At 59.1% G+C, this 19,735-nt stretch overlaps 1 protein-coding gene across 4 annotated transcripts in view; it reads left to right on the plus strand.

Moving 5' to 3' along the window:
* ELFN2 (extracellular leucine rich repeat and fibronectin type III domain containing 2) overlaps nt 1-19,735 on the plus strand; it is a 67,146-nt gene that overhangs the window by 22,832 nt on the left and 24,579 nt on the right. The window contains exon 1 of one of the 4 annotated variants that reach the window (XM_035721852.1): nt 15,943-17,362. The exons of the other annotated variants lie outside the window; for them this stretch is intronic. Coding sequence (XP_035577745.1) covers nt 17,291-17,362 — 72 coding nt within the window. The 5' untranslated portion in view covers nt 15,943-17,290. Of the gene's footprint in view, nt 1-15,942; nt 17,363-19,735 lie in introns of those variants that run through there. 4 annotated transcript variants of the gene reach the window in all.

Consider the following 19,735-nt stretch of genomic DNA (forward strand, 5'->3'; position numbering starts at 1 on the left):
CTTTCTTGTCTGAAAAATGGGCATAACAGCACCCGTCTAGTAGATTCTATACCCATCTAGCCCCCAGCATGGTGTCTAGTCTATGGTACCACTCGATTGTTCCTTGTGCCACCGTTGGATGTAGGCCAGGAGGTGCCCAGTGAGAGAGGCTCTGGGGAAGACAGAGGGGACAGAAGCCCCACCACCCTCTTGGGAAAGTTGAGGCACATGCAGAAATGACCACACTGACCGGTGTGGACGACCTTCACCTCACCGTCCATCTCTCTCAGAACAGCTCACTGTGTTGGAGCCAGCCGTATTGCCGATGGGCAAGGCAAGGCCTGGAGAGGGTATCTGGCGCAGCGGGCTCTCTGGCATAGGTCTGGGCCCTATTTTCTGGATCTTGCTGGCTGGTGCTGGCTGGAGGGTAGCACAAGACAGGACTTGGAAGGCCAGTCTCCCTTTCTGGAACCATAAGGAATCCATTCCTCCTCCTGCTTGAGCCTCAGTTTCCATTTCTGTGAGATGGGGGAGCATGGGGATGTAGCTGGTGGTAACTCTGACTGAAGAAAGTTGGGGCCACGGCTTTTTATGCTTTGTGATGTCAGAAGAGGGACTAACGTGGATGGACAAGAGTTGGAGTTTCTGGCCTAGGCCATTCCTGGGCGCGCACTCAAGGGAGAGGGTATAGAGGGGCCCTGAGGGGAATGGGCCAGCTCTAGCCCCGTCCCCCGTCCTTGGAGCCTCTGATGCTGAGCTCTGCGGGGGTGGGGGGAGTGGGTGGCACATAAGAGGGCCGCCCTGGCCTGGCACACCCATCACCAGGTTGGGATGAGCCTCAGGGCAGGCCTTGGCTCCTGCTCTGCCACCCACCTGGTCCCGAACACACTGAGCTCATGGAGGCCAAGCCCGTCTCCTGCCACCTGGCTAGTGGGCCATTTGCTCCTCTGTGTGCCAGGCGTCTCTCGAGCTGGCACAGTGGGGCTCAGACTGGTGTCTGGCCCCACAGCCCCTCCCCCAGGGACTGTGGGCCCGTCGTTGGCCCTCCGTGAGCCTGTTTCCTCATCTGTCCCCTGGCCTAATGATGTGTTCGCTGAGATCACCAGTTGGAAAAGCTCTGGAGAGGCCTAAAGCAGGGGTGGCAAACTCAGGTGCCCACAGGGCCAGGTCACTTAAAGGTCGGAATCTGGGCCTAGTGAGACAATAGGGCATGGTGGGGCCTGTGGTAACTGCCAGTGCTCAGGCTCTGCCTGATGGTATGAAGCTCGGGGGTTTTTTATCACCAGGTGAGCCGGCCAACAAAAACTGATCTGTGGGCCGCGTTTGGAGCTGCCGGCTTGCCCCAGAAGGCAAACTCTACAAATGGATTAACTGGGGGGTATTTAGCTCTCCTTTACATAATAACAAGGGCTAACATTTATCGAGGGTTTGTTCATGCCAGGGGCGAACTAAGCACTTTACTGGCATTATCTTGTTTGATCCTCACACCAGCCCAGAGGGCAGGCAGGGTGCACTTGTGATTCGTACTTTGTGGATGAGGCAATTATATCAGAGAGGTTCAGTCAGAGCCCAGGGTCACACAGCTGTAGGGGCCCTGCTCCCCGGAGCGGGGGGGCCTTCTGATTCCTCTGTGGAGGTTTCTCCTTCTAACCCAGAGGGCACAGGGGAGGAAGGGCAGACCCACTTGGCAGGGAAACCCCCAGACCTGCGGCTTTCACTTCCCTCGCAAGGGGAGGCTGGGGGAGCGGGGAGAAACAAAATTAAGCAACTGAAGGGTGTTGTGGAGCTGAGGAAGAATAACTTATTTTTTATGAGCTTGTTAACATTTGTGAAGTTAAGTAAGCAGAAATTTATGCCCTTCATTTGCATGCATTAAAGGGAGGGCTGCCTGGGCCCCGCGTAGTTACCAGGAAACCTCACGCTTCCCAGGGCCGCCGCCCCCCTGGCTCGCGTGAAGCGGTGCCCACATCTGGAAGGTTTGTTTTGGCTGTGTGTGGGGATTTCTTCCTGACAGCCCACTGTGTGCTTGTCCTAGCCTGCGGCAGCTGGGACTCTCCTTGCTATGTCTGAGAACGGCCCACCTGGCTGCCTGCAGAGCAGCTTGGCCCTTAGGTCAGAGGCTGAATGTTCTAGACCCTGTTTCCTGCCTCCATGGGGGGCCTCAGAAGGTGCTGGACGCCCAAAGACCACCCGTTTTGCTGCCCAAGAACTGTGAGGCCTGAGACCTGTTGCTTCCGCTCTCCCAGTCTCCATGTCCTCATCTGTAAAATGGGGACGGTGGTGACACATACCTCACGGGATCGTGTCCTGCTCATGACACGGCTCATCTGAGAAGACATTGGCTTGTGGGGTGGCATGTCCTATTTGCTAGTTGACCTGGCTCCTTGGGGACTCTTTGTTTCCGGTGGCCCTGAGAGCTAGATGGTCCTTCCTCCGGGAGGCCTGACTGGACACCCCTACCTGGCCTTGGCAGCCTCACTACTCCCCCACGTCCCCCCTGCAATTACTGGTCTCCTATAATTACTACTCCCTTCGAGCTGTGAGCTTCCTCGGGGCAGCGTCTTTCCTGATCCCTGCGCATGCCTCGTGCCTGCCCCAGGGCATGAGAGATGGTGTTAAATGAAGGAGCGAATGAACGCTAGTGTCTCGGCCTTAGTTTTCACACGTTTGGAATTAGAAGTCCCTTCCAGGTTTGTTGTGATTTATGGTTTTCTTTTCTTTTAGATTTATTTACTTATTTACTTAGTTGAGAGGGAGGGGGAGAGGCGGGGAGAGAATCTCCAGCCGACTCCCTGCTGAGCACGGAGCCCGACTTGGGGTTCGATCTCACGACCCTGAGATTATGGCCTGAGCCAAAGTCAAGAGTCAGACGCTCAACTGACTGAGCCACCCAGGCGCCCCTGGTTTATGGTTTTAAAAGCACTTTCGGGCTAATGCCCTCATTTGATCTCTACCTTTGGGTCTTCCCTGTAAGAAGGCAGGGCAAGTTACAGATGGGGAGACAAAGGTGCAGGTGCAAGTGGGGGGATTTGAATCCAGCATCCCTTCATTTGTTGGTTCAAGGGAACTTCTGAACTCCTGCTCTGGGCTAGGTAGTAGGGGTCTTGGGGGGAATCCGGTGGGATTTTGCTCTCCAGGGACTTAGAGGCTGCCCTCCGATAGGTAGGTACAGGGCGGGTGGGAGGAAGCTGACAAGGCCTTGGGGCATCACAAAGGTGTCTGGGCCTTGAAGGCTGGAGGAAGTGGCTGTCCCCGCTGTTGTCCCTGGGCCTGTGACCATGGGGGTGGCTGTCTGCACACTGTGGGGGTCTGTCTCTGGATAGAATTTACGGTCAGCCTGGAACTAGGGGCAGGGGTGGGGGGAAGGGGAGCTAAGGGGCCTGAGGGCTGGTGGGATGGGGGTAGATGTGGGAGGGGTGGTCAGCTTCTCTGAATGGGGTTGTTCCATTTAGGGGGGCTCCCTGGGGGGCAGTTGAGACTGCAGAGTAGGGGCAGATCAGCACCTTGGGGGGCTGGGCCGGGCCCAGGGAGTGAGCAGAGGGGCGAGGAAATGAGGTTGGGAAGGCTGTGGGTTTTATTCTGACCGGATGGAAGTCGGCAGCCAGGTGAGGGGCGCGGCAGGGAGGAAGGTGCCGCCCCCTGCTATAGTTCAGGTGTGCAGCTGGAGGCTGGTGCAGGTGCGGAGACGGGGCAGATTCACACTGGTCCTTGTCGGCTCATGAACTTGTCCCCTCTGCCTCCTGGAGCTCAGGGAAGGCACAGGAGGGAAGTGCATTTATTCAGCAGACAGTTCTCAAGCATCTGGTATGAGCCAAGCACTGTGCAAGGCGCTGAGAGTCTGGGGGCCAATGAGAATGGTCCCTGCCGTCACAGACCTAGTCTGCTAAGGGGGAGGGCAGACTAGGGTGAGTGATGCCCCAGTGGGCTGGAGGGCTTCCTGTAGGAGGTGGCTGTGAAAGCTGCATGAGAAGTAGCCTCCATGAGGTGGGGGCGGGGCAGAAGGGGTTGTGGGAATTTCAAGGGGAAAGCCCAAGAGGTGTGAAAAGATTCCATGAGTTCAGAGGAGGGTGAGAGGCTCGTGTGCTATGGTCTGGGGTTTGGGAAGGAAGATTCGGGAGTCTGGGGCGCAGGCAGGGCTCAGGAGCTCCTTTCGGGCCAGGAGAAGGGGTCTGGGCTGTGCGTCTTCCAGCAGCGCGGGGCACGCTGGGCACCTGGAAACCAGGTGTGTGGATGATGCGTCCCAGGACGGGACACAGAGTGAGAAGAGCTGAGGCACTGGGGAGGGGACTTCTGGGCGCTGCTGCTCTGGGGTCAGGTGAGAGGCTGGTGGTGGGGTCAAGGCTGGAGGAGGGATCCAGGGAGGAGCCAAGGAGGCCCAGTGTATGTGTGGGCACCTGCATGTCTCCTCTCTCTCTCTCTCTCATGCGGCCGGAAGTGGTCTGTTCTGACGGTGTCTTGGTTACAGGATGGTGTCGGGGGGCAGATTTGCAGAGACAGGGCCAAGCCAGATCACGAGAGGTCTTGAGGCCGGAATCAGGACGAGGGAGGCAATCAGAGGCTTCTGAGCAGGGCAGTGACCCCCGAGCCTGTTGTGCTTCCGGAAGTTTCCTCCGACAGCCGGAGGCAGGGTAGTCTGGGTGGCCCCGTTAGGAGCCTGCACCTGTCTGGGGGACTTTCATGAGCGGCAGTGGAGACAAAAGCGAGGAGGGAGGGCGGCAGAGCACAGGGGAGGCTCAGCGGAAGAGGCGGCATCTGATCGGGGCTGTAGAGGGCGAGAGAGCTCTGCTCTGTGGAGGTTGGAGAGGACGCAGCGGGTGGTGGGAGAGGAGGCCCGTCTCTTCAGGATGCCTCTGAAGGATGAAAGGCTAGGTCTGAGCCGGGAAGGAACATCATTAGTGAGCCCCCACCCCATGCAAATCTTTCTGTCCCCAGCGCCGTGCACCCGGCTCCGCACTTGCCGCTGCTTGGCTTTAGGCGGGTCCTTTGAACCCAGCACCTCCGTTTTGTTGCCTGTAAAGTGGGGAGACTGTTAGAACCTGCCTCTTGTGGAGTCTTTCTGAGGAGTAGGTGAGCAAATCTGCCTACAGCCTGGGCCTCGGAGATGCTCTGTAGTTAAGTAAATTGGCTGAGGTTTTACAATCTCATTGAGAAGCACACCTGCAGGGGGCGGCCTCGAAACCCAGGGACAGGTGAGGAATGGGCTCCGAGGAGGGTTCAGGCCTAGGCCACACGGCTGGGAGGGGTACAGAGCAAGGACACCCCACACTTGGCTCATACTTTCCTCCGTGGCTGCAGCCTCCCAGGAGTGGGCTGGCCTGTAAAATGCCCAGCCCAGCATGCTTCAGGAACATTCCCTCCCTTCCTTCTGTTTTGAAAGCCCCAGGGATCCAGCACAAGGACAAGTGGGCAGGAGTCTCTGATCCCTCGGTGGGCTGGCCCCACCAGGCGGGAGAGCTCAGGTCAGCTGCTCGTTCTCAGAGCCTCAGCTTTCTCATCTGTTAACGCGGGCCCCACGTGCCCCATAAAGTCAGTTCTGTCAGGCCCCTGGAGGGCTTCTTTCCCTGCTTCTCTGCCCCTGCCTCTGCCCCTGCTGGACCACGCTGCCTTGAGTGGCCTGGGGCCGGGGTAGACACAGGAGCCGCAGGGTTGGTAGAGGCCCTAATGGTCATAACAAGAGTGGTAAGGAGCTGGGAGGCCGTCTTGTCACCAGTAAGTAATAATGAGCACACCTCAGGGATGGGGACAGAGACCAGCTGGGAATGGCGCACCTCTGGGGGGCGCCGTGCTGGTCTTTTGCTTTTTCAGCCCCCACACCCCAGGCACCTCCTCTGTGCCAGTCTCCCTGCTGGCAGTGGGGACACAGAGGGGACATGGTGCTGTCTTGGCTCTGGAAGGGAGACGGTGACTGTTTAGGGGGACGCTGCTTGGCGCTGGTGAGCACGGGGTTTCTGTGGAGTGGTGAAGTCAGACCTAGGGATCAGGGCAGGCTTCCTGGAGGAGGCAATGCCAGAGCTGGAGACGGTAGGGGTTCACAGTGTGGGGGCGAGTGCAGGGAGAAGGGGGGTGCCTGTGCCAGGGTGGGGTGGGGTGGGTGGGGAACGTGAGGAGGGCCAAGTCTGGAGCAGGAGGTGGGGAACGTACAGCCCACCTCACAGAAGCTCCTCACGGCAGCAAGGAGCTTGGCCTCTAACCCTGGGCCTTCAGGGAGTCCTGGAAAGATTGTGAGCAGGAGAGGCAGCGTCAGCATTGCCCTCTGGAAGACTCTTTCGGGCTGCTGTGTGGAGGCTCGAGAAGGCCACGGCGGGCGGCTGGGCGGTGATGATGGTGGCCCGTCCTGGTGAGGTGGGGAGCGAAGGACAAACGTGGGACATTTTGAGGACAGAAGTGGCAGATCATCTACCGGGGAAGGGAGGGAGGGGGCAGTTGAGGATAATGCCGGGGTCTGTGGCCTGAGCAAGCAGGTGGGTGGTGGTGACCTTGACCAGGAGGAGACACGTGGGCAGGCGTGGGCTTGTTCCAGAAGCTGACCTGGCCCGGCCAGTCTGGGGCATCTGAGGGCACGTGGGAGGAGAGGGCAGCTGTGGGTAGATCGGGGACAGAGCCTGGAGGAGCAGTCTCCTTTCTGGGGCTGGGGCAGGAGGGCACCCCCGGAAGGAGAGGCCTCAGTCTCCCCATGTGTCCCACGGCGGGGGCCTGGACGTGCTAGGGAAGCTGCCAGCTTTGACCTTCTGTGAAGTCCCCCAGAAGATCACAAAGTGGAAGGAGCAAGTTTCACTGGGGGGCGGTCCCCACACACAGTGGCTTTGCGCCTGGATCCAAGTGCGCTCATGGAATTCACTTGGGCAGAATTAACTGAGCACCTTCTGTGTGCCGGCTCCTGGGTTGGGGGCGGGGACAGAGCAGGACGGGGGCCCTGGTCCCACCCTCCGGGCTCACGCTGCGGGTGTGGCAAGAAGGCATCCAGAAGACCAGGGCTGTTACCTCCTTTTACAGCCCCAGTCTGTGAAAATTCAGGTTTTTTCTATGAGAAATTAGAGGCTGGTTATTTATTTTACAAAATAATTGGGAGGAGGGTTTCCTTAGACAGCAGTAATCTCCAGTGTGCGTGTGTGTCGGATCTCTGTTTGCCTGAGTCCCCTGCTGGTCCGTGAGTTCCTTGCTCATCTTTGTTTCTTCACCATATGTGCCAGGAATTCCAGGCCAGGCAAACAGTAGGCGCTGAGTAGATGTAGAATGTCTAGTTGGCAGAGTGCAGCCCCCTGCGGGGATCCCCAGCCTCCTTGGGGGGGGGGGCAGCAGGTCCTCCGAGGTGCCAAGCCCTCCCAGTTAATAATCAGCCTCGGCGTCTGGGGAGCAGCGAGCCGCAGCCTTGGCCTCTCTTTGGGCTGCCTGTTGGATCTGCAGTATGCTTGGTGGCGAGGGGCAGGGCCTTGCACCCCGCTTGTCCCCGAACCCTGAATGAACGCCCTGCCCCATCCCACCCTGGGTACCCCACCCCTGCAGAAGGGAGCCCAGTTTGCCAGCCCAGGGCCTGGGCTGCTCTAGGCCCACAGGTGCATGGATAACATGCTTCTGCTCTGTGTGTCTCGTCCGCCCCCTTCCCAGATGAAGAAGTTGGGTCCCGACAGGGAGGGCCTGGCTCAAGTCCTTGCCGCCAGGGAGCTGGGATGGAGATGGAGCCAGCAAAGGGGACGCCTCCCACCCCGCGCGCCTCTGGGCCTGGGAGGATTGGAGCCAAGCTGGAGGGGCAGAATGGCTGCATGGCCGCAACTTTGCCTCAGGCTCTTCCCCTTCTTAGCTGTGTGCCCTTGGGCAACCGGCTTCACCACTCTGGGCCTCAGGTTTCTCATCTCTCAAATGGGTATAATTAACAGGGCCCGTCTCACAGGGCTGGGCAGAGGGTTGACTGAGTTCATTCCTGTAAAAGGCTCATTCGGGTCTGGCCCGTAGTTAGTGCTCAGACACAGGCAGCCCGGCTTGAGCGCCACTTACTGGCAGTGACCTGGGAGGCCACTTTGTCTTTCTGAGCCTCGTTTTCCTCATTCGAGAAAGGGGTCTGATGAGCTTAATCCTCTCATCCTGTTAGGTGTGTGTTGGGGGGGGTGTTGTGTGTGCACACAGACCAAGAGTGGTGAGGTCTTTGTGGTCTACCAGGCTCCCTGTTGGCATTGACCACAGCCCTGTGGGTTTGCTGTCTTCACCGAGGTGTTCGTTCAGACCACAGGATTACTGTGCTGCGTGTGGCAGGGCTGGAGCCCCAGCGGAGAACACACTGTGGTGCCGGGGGGAGGGGGTGGGGGGGAACTGACACCTGCCACAGTCTAGGATGGGGAGAGTTCCTGTGGGGGAGGGGAGAGCTGCCTTGGAGGAACGCTGGAGGAAAGCCCGGCCCAGCCTCATGGCTGCTTTGACCTTCAGGAGGATTTATAGCTTCAGCCTGGGAACCCTGGAAGCTTCTGGAAGTGTTTTAAGAGAGGGTCTCTCCGTGGGTCCACGATAGTTGGCATTTCGAGAGGCTCTCTGGCAGCTGAGCAGAGGGGAGGCGAGGAACGCAGGGGACGCTGGAGACCCTGGGAGGCAGCTGTTGCTGTCTGAATAAGAGATGTACAGGTGTGTGGCCTGGACAGCTTGTCGGATGGATCGGAAGTGAGGGATGGACAAGGCAGAGGCCAGAGTCAGATGTGATTCAGATGATGGGACTGAGCGCCGAGAAGTTTGGTAACAGGCCCACAGTTCACAGCCGGCGGGTCAGGGAGCGAAGCCTCAGGCCCGGGGCTTGTAGGAGGCAGCCGTACCCAGAGGCGCCCCTGGCGTGGAGGCGGAAGGCAGGTCAGAGCCAGCAGGCAGCATCCTCACTGCTTCATTCTCGGGGCTCTGCTCAGCGCCAGGCGTAATGGAGATAGATCTGGGCACCTGCCTGGGAATGGGGGGTCCGGTCTGTGTTGCCCACCGCTCCGTGAGGCAGGGATCGGCAGGTGGAGGCACCAGTCAGGGGAGGATGGAGCCGGCGCGAGTGGTCGCCGAGCATCCCGCCTTCAGGTGGCGGTGCGATGGTGAGGAGCTCCGGACTCCAAGTGAGAGAGAGCCAGGTTTATAGCTGGCACCAACATTCCCCGGAGAGCTGGCCTTGGCCCCACCGGCCTCAGTGTTCCCATCTGTAAAGTGGAGATTGTTTTAAGATGGGTGGGATGATGCAGGGTGTAGCACGAGGCCTGGGGCACGGCCTTTCGGATCTGGGACACGTCATGGCCTGCCAAGCCAGCTCAGTGCAGGGGCAGACCATATGCTTGAGATGTTGGGCAGTGCCTGGACCTAAAGCCCACCGGCTACGAGCATAGGCCCAGGCCCAGGTGGGAGGGGAGGCCACTGGTGGGGGAGGACCAGGAAAACCATAGTGCGGACAGGCTCCTGTTTCGTGGAGACCAGAGAGTTACGTGAGTCATGGGAGCCCGAGAGAGGCACAGAAGTGCGGGCAAGTGACAGAAGAGTCTGCGGAAGGATGGGATGGGGCCAACTTTGATGAGCCTGGGTGGTGCTTAGAGACTGTCCTTTGCCTGGTTTTTACCAGGCAGCCATGCAGGCGGCCCAGAGAGGGTGAGGGCCAGGCTGAAGGTCACACAGCAGCTGGTACTGGGAGCAGACCTGCTGGCTTGGGGGCCCGGGCCCCTCCCCACTCTGTGAAGGAGGGATGTGATCATTTATCAGGGGAGTTTAATAATGAATGAAGTCGAAGTGTCTTTAATGCAGGCAGCAGGCCCGAAGTAATAAGGGGCCCTGTATTAATTCGGAAGTTAATGAATATGCAGGTGTGTCTGAATGATTAATGGGGTTCCCAAGGCTTTGGAGAGGAGTGCGTGAGCTGCTGATGGAAATATGAATATTGCATACATCTGGGAAGTCAGATAAACTGGGGAACAGGTGGTCATTCATGCACCAGGGAGGACTCGAGCAGCCACAAAGGCTGAATTTATAGATGCTCACGGGCAGATGTACCGTGTCATGGCTAAGTGCACTCATGTTTGACTGTGTCATCTTGAGTAAGTCACTTAACCTCTCTGAGCGTCAATTTCCTCACCTGCAGAAGGGACATAAAAATAGTACCTGGTCCCTAGGCCCTGAGCATAGGGGCAGGCACTGTGCAAACATCTCATAAAAACTCGCGTAGCCTTTTTAGAAAGGAAGGCAGAGATGCCTGAGAAAGGCCAAGGGAAGAATAAAAGTAACAGTTAAATTCCCTTGAATATGGACAGCACTTTATAGTTTGTAAGGGGGGGTCTGTCTCTCATAGGTCTGCCCCTTGGCTCCACGCAGCAGTGGCGTGGGGCAGAGGAGATGTGTCCCGGGGAAGCTGAGGTTCAGAGAGGGCTGGTCACTGCCCAGGTCACCAGTCAGCAGGTGCAGAGTCGGGCCTGGGCCCAGGTCCTCCAGCCCTTGACCATGAATCTCGGAACAGGTGCAGGGTCCCACGGGCCTTCCGACTATTTGTTGGGCCTGGGGCCGGGGGTCCCGCACCACCTCTCAGAGCTTTAGTGTCTCTGCCTGGCTTGTGAGGGTCTGTCTGCCTCTTGGGGCTGTTTCGAGGCATTGCTGAGAAAATGGGACACTGACCCTTTGCCTCTGGGGAGTCTCAGGCCCTGCAAACGACGTCTCTTATTGTTTGGAACAGCTGTCCTGGGAGTCTGCCTGCACCAGCCCCGTCTCATATTGGGGGGCTATGGGTGCTGGGCCACTTTGTAGCTTTGTGTCCTCGGGCACACTCCAGAGCCTCTCTCTGCCTCCGTCTCTTGATCCTTCTAGTGGGCATCACAGCGTGGCTGTTGTGTATTAAGTGTGCGGGCCTGGCACACAATTGTGCTGGACGCAGTGAGCACCCTCCCCCCCCCCGCCTTCCACCTCCCCTGGGCCCACATCACAGCCTTGCGCGTGGGTACACTTTTTATGCCCCCATGGCACCTTATTCATCCTTTGAGCCTGTGAACATTTACGGAGAGCCTCCCGGGTGCCCTACTAGACCCTGGGTTTGCAGGGTGAGTGAGACCGCCCTCCCTGTCCCTGTCCTTGACAAGGTCATGGCCCAGGCAGAAGGCAGGTGTGAAACCGGTGTCCCGTGATGCAAGCCGAGATGGGGCATGGGAGCCAGAGGATGGCCGCTACGCAGGCGGGGGCGGGGGCGGGGGAGACGTGCTCATTTATCTTGCGGGCTTCCCCGCTAGGCCTCTCACCCAAGGCTGTGTTTTGGCTATGGGTCCTCAGCTCCTAGGGGGAGGTACTCGCAGGGTGGCAGGTGGAGTGAACGAGGGAGTGAGTGAATGGGTGGCTGCAGTCTAGGCCCCTGCCCCGCCGCGCCTGGGCTCTAGGCCAGGCCGTCCAAGGTGTGCCCAGGGGGAGGCTGTCTTGTGGCCTCCTCTTTTCCTTCCCACGTCTCCGGTCTGGGCCCTGAAAGCCCCCCCCACTGCCCCAACCGGCCTGGCTGGGCCACAGTAATGTAGGCTGTTGGGTAAAGAACCCGAGCTGTCCTGGTCACCATGTAGCCTGTGTTGACAAGAGGAGGAAACTGAGATCCAAGGGTCGGGGGCAGGGCTGTGGGGCAGGACTGGGGTTAGAGCTCCCACTGGGCCGCTCCCGGTGCCCTCTGCTGTGCCGGGCCTGGCTGGGTATTTATAGTCTCTGCCGATCTATATTAACACTGGGGCCTGCAAAAGAGGCCTTTGCATCTGAGGACGGCTTTGAGTCCCCTGGGGGCTGTGGAATCAGAGCTCGCCCCCATGGAAGGGGGAGAACGTGGCTTCTCATCTTTCCCTTCGTGGCCCTGGGGATCATGCTGGGCCTTTTGCCTGGAGAATCTTTGTCAGCCGGGGCCTGGGCTCGGGCCCCCCTTTGGTGGGTTCGAAGTCTTTGTCTGGGGCTGGTTCTACCCCACTGCCCTCCAGGTCTGCAGGGAGACCGTGTATACAGCATGGGCCCCAGGGCATGGGCCGCGTGGCCTCGGGCAAGGCACCCCCCTCTGAGCCTCAGTCTCCCCATCTGTAGAATTGGGCTTAAGTCTCACCCAGCTTTGCGTGTCAGGCACAGAGCACTCGATGCTTGTGAGCTGGGAGTCAGTGTTTATGCTCCTCCCGTCTCTTCTGTTTCTCGTCCCACACGGTCCTCGGAACCTGTAGGGGACTGGAGTGTCCTCTCCGTTGGACAGCTGAAGCCACTGAGGCCCCGGGGTGGCCTGATTTTGTCAGGGCCGTGCTGCCTATTGGGGCACAATTTGGACTCCTCTAAGCCCGAATGTTCTAGCTTCCCAGCCCCCCTCTGCTTCTCAGGGCCCGTGGGGTCCTCGGGGCAGGCTGGACTCCTCACCCCACCAGCTTGGTTCCCACCCCCGTTGCCACGGGGGACAGCTCCACTAACTCTATGCTTTTCTTACAGAGCAGAGACGACTGGCCGCCCTGAGCGCAATTCAATTCAACAGACATTTACTGAGTGCCTACTATGCGCCAGGCCTTAGGCTGGGCACTGGGGTGGGGGAGCAGAGAGAAAGATGGGGTCCCGTCCTCAGGTAGCTCTGGGCTGGGGGGGGCGGGGCTCGGAGAAGACTGGCAAGGGCTGAACGGCTCGGCACCAGGAGAGAGGCCGCATGCAGGGCTGGAAGCTGCAGAGATACCTGGGTTCAAGTGCATCCCTGGAGAGCTGCTGTCCCTTGTCTGTGCCTCAGTTTATAGTCCCTTGTCTGTAAAGCGGGGGGGGGGGGAGAGGTGAGGTGGGGTGAGACAATCTCTAGGATCCTTCCAGGATTCCATGGGATGGAATCAAGGGATGGGGGCAGGGCAGGGAGATCGCTACTCTCCCTGCACAGAGGAAATCTGAAGGCTTTTGGGTGGAAGAGGCATGAGGTCTGGGCTACAAGGGGTGGGGAAGGGTGGGAATGGCACCCCAGGCTCAGGAACAGCATGAGCAAAGGCCCAGAGGACATGTAGATGGGCATCCCCACAGCTGCCCAGGTTCTGAAGGGATGTCATGGGGTATGAGCTGGGCGGGGGAGGGGCCCAAGGGCGACATGTTGGGGTGTGAGCTCTATTCTGTGGGCTGTTGAGGGTGAAGAGTCAGGAGCAAATGGTCCTGCTTTGTCCTGCCCCTTCTCCTCTCCTGTCCCCCGGGGGTACACTTCACGATCACGTTTCCATAGAACCTTGTGGCCACGGCAGCGTCCGCACCGTGCTGGGCACTTTGCATGTTAGTCCCCTTTGCAACCCTATGAAGTGGGCATTCATGGGCCCAATTCACAGATGAGGCTGAGAGAGGGAGGCTTCTCGCCCAGTGTCCTGATCTGATCCCCCAAACCCCCTGCATTTCTCTCAAGGGCTCTCCCTGAGGAATTTCTCTGTCCCATGTGACATCTCCCATCCTAGGACCCCCACCCCCCAAGCTCTGAGAAGTGCCCGCCAGGGGCAACACAGTCGGGTTTGACGTGAGGGTGGGAAGACCCCCAGATGTTATTAGCAGGATGGGCATTCTCCAAGACCAGAGCTTCTGCCCCCTGCAGCCACCCTCTGAGATGGGGGTGAGGCAGGGTTCCTTCCCACTTTACAGATGAGCAGGCTGAGGCCCTGGGAGTCCTGGGGCTAGTTGAAAGTCAAACTCAAGGAAGTGACAGCCTGAGCAGGGAGCCCCATCTCCTATCGTCCAGCTGAGGCTGGAGGGAGATTCAGTTTCCCTGAGATCCGTGCAGAAAGTGACCCCTCCAGCCCTCTCCAGGAAGTGGAAAAGACTGGCATTGGAGTCCAGACCTGGGTTCAAATCCTGCTTTTCGTCTTGCACAAACGGTGTGATCTTGAGCAAGTCGTTAATTACTCTGAGCCTCGGTGTCCTTATCTATAAAGGGAGAGAGCAGGCCTCCTTCGTTCAGTCATTAATAGATATTTATTGAACACCTACTGGGTGCCCGGTGCTGGGCTTTAATGGAGAATCTGGCCTTCCCTCAGAAAACTCAGTCCAGGAGTCAAAAGAATAGTTCCGATTCTGGTGGTAATGGAGAAAACCCTGGAGGCTGCGGACCCCACAGGAGGAACCCTAACCCGACTGGTTTACTTGGCTGAGGAGGCAGGAGGGCACGAGAGGAGAGCAGGAACCGGCTCCGCAGGACCCCAGGGGCTGGCTTCCGAGGTCTGCTGTTGGAATCTTACCAGATCAGTAGGGACCCAGTGAAGACTTTTGAGGAGGGGAGTGCCACACTCAGATTTATCCTTCAGGAGGCTCGTCCTCTTGCCGGGTGGAGGATGGGTTGAAGGAGGCCATGAGATTGGAGACAGACCAGTGAGGATGCTGACTGAGAAATTCATTTTGGGCCAGGAAGGAGGCGGAGGCAGCCAGTGCACCTGGCCTTCCAGGTGTGCAGGGGCTGGGCCGCTGCGGGCTTCTGGCTGGCTCAGGGCAGGAGCAGGAGTGGGGAGTGGGTGGGCATTGGGTTGGGGGTGGTTGGGCCTGGTCAGCACCTAAGGGATAACAGAAGCCTTGGGAGGGGCCGAGATGCTGGGTGGGGGCGGGGAGCAGGCTTGGGGCGCTGCCGAGGGCCAGGACCTGGACCCCAGGGGAGGCCACTGCAGAGGAGCCCAAGGGGGAGGGCACGGGAGGTAGGAGAAGTGAGGTGTAGGGACTTTGGGTTGCCCTGCCCCGGAGAGGGAGGGCAGAAGTCACATGTGTCAGGCCCTTTGCCCAGTGCCAGGCCCACGGGAGGGGCCCAGGAGGGTCAGTTCCCACAAGTCTTTGACCAGCAAGCAGAACCTAGTCGGTCCCCTGGCCATGCCATCCCGAGGAGGAAGGTGTCTGGGAAGGAGGAGAAGGGAAGAGCATTTGCATGCATAACAAGGCTGAAGTGAGGGAGAGAGAAAGCAGGAGCAGGAGATGAAAAGAAATTACCATACGCCAGGATCTTGTTATTCAACCCAATTTTCAAAGGACCACAGCTGTCCCACTGAGATAATCCGTTAATTATAACAGCCATTGTGCTTAGGCAATGGGAGAGAAACCGAGGCTGGGGAGCAGGCAGAAGGCGGGGGTGGGTGCAGGCCTTTGGGGGGCTGGGCCTGTGAGCGGGGGGACAGGGGCAGGCAAAGAGGGGTGTGTTGCCCTTGAGACTGAGAGGAAGACACTGTTGGGGGGCCAGGCCTCCTCCCTTCCTGGCCGCCATCGGTAGGGCAGTGGGTGGTGAGGACCCGCTGTGTGCTGGGCACTGTGTCTCCTCCCCCACCCCCCCCCCCAGCCAGGCCACCATAACCATACCAATGGCAGCTGACTTTATTGAGCACTTACTATGGGCCAGACTCTGCTCCGTAGCTGTTGTCTCACCACCCTCTGAGGTAGTGCCCTTCTAGTCTCATTTTACAGAGGAGGAGACTGAGACTCAGAGGGCATGCTGTGGGTTCTGTGGCAGAGCCCGGATCCGAGCTGAATGTGGCCCGCCCTTCCAGGAGAACATGAGGGGGCACTGTTCTCCGTGGCTTGCCCTTGAGTTTCAGGACCAAGGAATTGTAGCAAGGTATAGGACTCTTGAGGCTCAGCCTCATCATCAGAGACCCCCAAGATGACAGACCCATGCCGTTGGGAGGGTGGCTTGGTGGCCACGCGCCCTGGGCCATGGTTTCTGCACAGCCAGCAGTCATGGGGTGCCCCCCCCGGCATTTCCGGGGCTTTTCCAGCATGGACAGAGCATCCTTGTTCTCCGATGCCACAGCTGCAGGCCCCTGGGTGCTCCCCCACCCGCTCCAGAGAAGCTAGTCCCAGGGCCAGGAGAGGGACCCCTTGCCTCTGCCCGCCTCACACTTGGGAGGGGCTGCGCCCCTGGCTGGCTACAGGCCCTGGGTGCTGGGGTCTGCGACAGGCAGTCGGCAGGTGGGCAGCAGTCCCAGGTGAGCAGAGTGAGGGGAACTCGAAGTCGGGGTGGGGAGAGGGGTGGGAGCAAGGGGCCATTCCAGAAACTCCAGAGCCCTTTGCTGCAGGCCCTACTCTGGGGGTGATCTTAAAGCTGTCCCCAGGATGTGGCTTCTGCAGCCGAGGCCTCGGGCCTCCTGGTGTCTGTCCACAGCAGCCTTGCCTGGCAGTGTTCTATGGGGTAGGAATTGTGTTTGGAGCGAATAAACCTCAAACCTCAACAGGAACCCCAAACCTGACCCAGGAACCCAGGCAGCATCATTGGAGAGCTGGTCCCCTAGGATGACAAGCACATCTGGGAGATTATATGGGTGCTCCCCTGGTTTGGGGTCCCCACCCCAGTGGGCCTGCTTGGAGATAAGTGGGGGGTTTGCTGTTGGGTCAGGGCACTTCAAGTCCTCTAGGACTGGGGACTCACGGAGACCAAGACTAAGTAGACTTTTAGGACCAAGGGATTATAGGTAGGTAGAGAACTCTTGAGCCCCAGACTCTTTATCAGAGGCACACCAAGATGACAGACCCATGCTGTTAGAGTGTCCCAGAGCTGGAAAACTCAGAGCCACAGAACAGGGAGGACAGGGGTCAGAGGGAGGCAGGGACAAAGGCACTCTCGGGCCCCAGACCAGGAGGCTCTGGGATCCCCCCACCCCAAGGCTGGGATTCTAACTGTTCCCACGCTGAGGTTCCCTCTGTGGCTGGTCTCATAATCTCCAGTGCTCCAGGGTCAGCGGGCAACCTCAGCTAGAGAGGCAGGGAGGAGGGCGGGCATTTGGTCTGTCCTTGCAGGGATGCAGATCCCAGGCAACCAGGCCTTCTAGGTTGTTCCGTGGATTCCAGAAATGGGGATTTTTGAAATGAAGTAGCCCCGAGTTTTCACTATTGGCAACTAATTTCAAAAAGTGTTTTTAAAGCACTGTCCAGATGAAACAGGATCCCACAGCATCTCTTGACCCAGAGCCTGGTGCCATGGAGGATCAAAGCCACTGTGTAGGAGTCGTGAGACCTCTGTTTCCTCCTCTGTAAAGTGGGAATGATAACGGTACTGGCTTCTAAGGTTGTGCCGAGGATAAGTGAGCTAACATGAGAGGTGCTTAGGCCCAGCCCGGGAAGGAGCCAGGACTCTGTTTCCGCCTTGCCCCAGGCTGCCCATCCCTCCCCCGCCAGGCTGCCTCCCAGCGGGCCGCACTCGGTGCCACAGGAGACTCCCCTTCTTCCAGTGGGCTCCTGATGTGTCACCCCGCCCTGGGACCGCGCCCTGAGGGTGTTGGAAGGCAGGGAATGTTCACCCCTTGGGGCCCTGGAGGAGGAGCAGGCCGAGGAGGCAGAGCTGGGAGGGCAGGCCTAGCCGGTGCCTGGTACATAGTAGGTGCTCCATAAATGTTTATTGAATGAATGAATGGAGGCCATGCAGGCAGAGGCAGCCGCGCGTGTGCAGGCACTGGTGAAAGAGCGGGTCCAGTGGAGACTGGTGAGTAGCACCCGGGGTTGCAGCTGAGCGGGGCCTGGGGTTTGCTGGAGCCAAGGCCAAGAGGCCAGCAGGGACCAGGTGGGGGGGTCAGGGACTAGGTGGGGGGGTCAGGGGCCAGGTGGGGGGGTCAGGGGCCAGGTGGGGGGTCAGGGACCTGGTGGGGGGGTCAGGGGCCAGGTGGGGGGTCAGGGGCCAGGTGGGGGAGGCAGGGGTCAGGTGGGGGAGGTGGGGACCAGGTGCAGAGGTCAGACAGGGAGGCAGGGACCAAGGGAGGGGGTCAGGGGTCAGGTTGGGGGATGGGTCAGGTAGGGGGCAGGGTGCAGGTGGGTATGTCAGGGGAGGGCAGGGATCAGTTCGAGGAGGCAGGGGTCAGCTGGGGAAGGCAGTCCTCTGAATAGCCTGGAGGATTTTGGGAAAGCCAGAGATAACCCTTGGGGTGGGACCAGGAGGCGAACTTTTATAATACAGGTCACCCTTGGCTTTGGGCAGGAGCATCACATGCTCCCCCCAGTGCCTGGAGGTGGGTGGGGTGGGTGCTGGGCTGCTCGGGACTGGGAAGTGGGTGCCAAAGAGTGGGCCGTGTAAGCTGGGCCATCTGTGAAGAGCTCTCCTCAGCACCGGTGTCGGGTCTCTCTGGTCAGCTGCTGGGTAGTTTTTCAAGACCAAAGCCTTTTGGTAAAAACCTTTCCATCTTCCTGCTTATCTCCTTCCGCCGAGGCCTGGACATGGCGCAGGTGCTAATGACGGATGCGACAGCCCCGGGAGCAGTTGGGTTCATGGGCGATGACTCAGTGGGCAGTTTACAGAGGGCTTTGGGTGGGGGGTCCTGCTAAACCAGAGAGACACCAGTGCACAGCTATTCTCCCCCTGCACAGACGAGGAAACTGAGGCCCAGGGGGTAAGGTGCTGACCTGGCCACGGTCACACGGTGAGCAAGCGGGCAGTGTGTTGTGACAGCCGAGAACCCTGCATGTGAGCCTGAGCCCCCTCCCTGGCCCAGGGTACTGGGCTTGGAGGCCAGTACTTGTAACGTTGAGGCCGTACAAACCCAATTAAACGCCCCCCCCCCCGCCCCGCCCGCCCCGGTAGCTCTCAGTCCTTGCTGCCCGTATAGTGTTGTGGCGTTCTCATTAAGCCCTTCTAGGTAAGCTGGAAGCTCGGTGAAGGCAGGGCATGTGTCTGCTTCGGTGCCAGGCCCCTAGTAGGTGTGCGGTGAATACGTACCAGTGAGTCAGGAATGCGGGTGAGCGTGCAGCTGGTCCCCAGGGGTGAGCAGCCAGCCTGCTCCCCGTGCCCCCCATGACACAGATACGGAGGCAGCCGTGGTCTGCCCGCCCAGCCCTGGATGGCACAGAGCCGGGAGTGGGTGCCAGAGGTATCACGGGGCAGAAGCAGCTCCCCCAAGATGCGGAGCACCTGCCCGCAGGCTGAGCCTAACGGGACACGATTGAACAGGGGTGGACGGAGCCGGGCACCTCGGGCGCAGCCCAGACTCCTACTGTCCAGCGCTGCCTGAGGACGGGCAGGGCACTGGGGCTCCCCGGCGGGATGTGTGAAGGGGCCCGGGGGTTTGGCTGACATCTAGGACGAGGTGAGGACACAACGCTGGTATGCACACTCCCGTTGCTCTAACAGAAGTGTGGTGCCAGAGCAAGGGAGGCAGAGGGCCCTGGTGCCCATAGTGGCTCAGACCATGTTGGCAGGTTGCTGGGCTCCAGGTGACACATTTTAGGGGGGGACCTTGACAGCAAGCATGACCTGGGGCAGCTGGACCAAAGAGCTGGGGACTTGAAACCATGGCGGAGGAAGAGGAGTAGAGGACGTGAGGCTGTGTAGCCTGGAGAAGCGATTGTAGGGGAGTGAGGTAACTGATGAGAAATTTTGGTGGGCCCTTTAAGGGGGGGTGGCTATTGGCCTCATTCTCAGTGGCTCCAGAGAGCACTTGCACCAATGAACAGAGGTACAAGGAGTCAGAGTGGGCTCTGTAATATTAGAAGAAATTTATAACAATCAGAGCTGTTCAGGAAGGGTATAAATAGCCTCAAGATGGGCACTGAGATCCCTGTCATGAGGGGTATGCAAGTTGGGCAATGTTACCTCTGCAGGAATTCCAGAAAGTCTGGTAGTTCTAAGAGCTCAGGCAGGCCCAGGTTCCCCGCTGTGTGGTCTTAGGCAGATCACTGCCCCTCTCTGAGCCTGTTTCCTCATCTATAAATGAGAAGCATAAGGGGAGTCATGAGGCTAACAGGAAGGCTCAGTGCATTTCCTGTACCCGATGAGCACCCCATCAGTGGGGTCCCTCCCTCCGATATGTAACATCCTGACTCAGTGGAGTCAGGGACCCCAGGATCTCCCTCTGCCCTCCGTCCCCAT

The sequence above is a fragment of the Zalophus californianus genome, chromosome 9, assembly GCF_009762305.2.
Source record: "Zalophus californianus isolate mZalCal1 chromosome 9, mZalCal1.pri.v2, whole genome shotgun sequence".
Lineage (NCBI taxonomy): Eukaryota > Metazoa > Chordata > Mammalia > Carnivora > Otariidae > Zalophus > Zalophus californianus.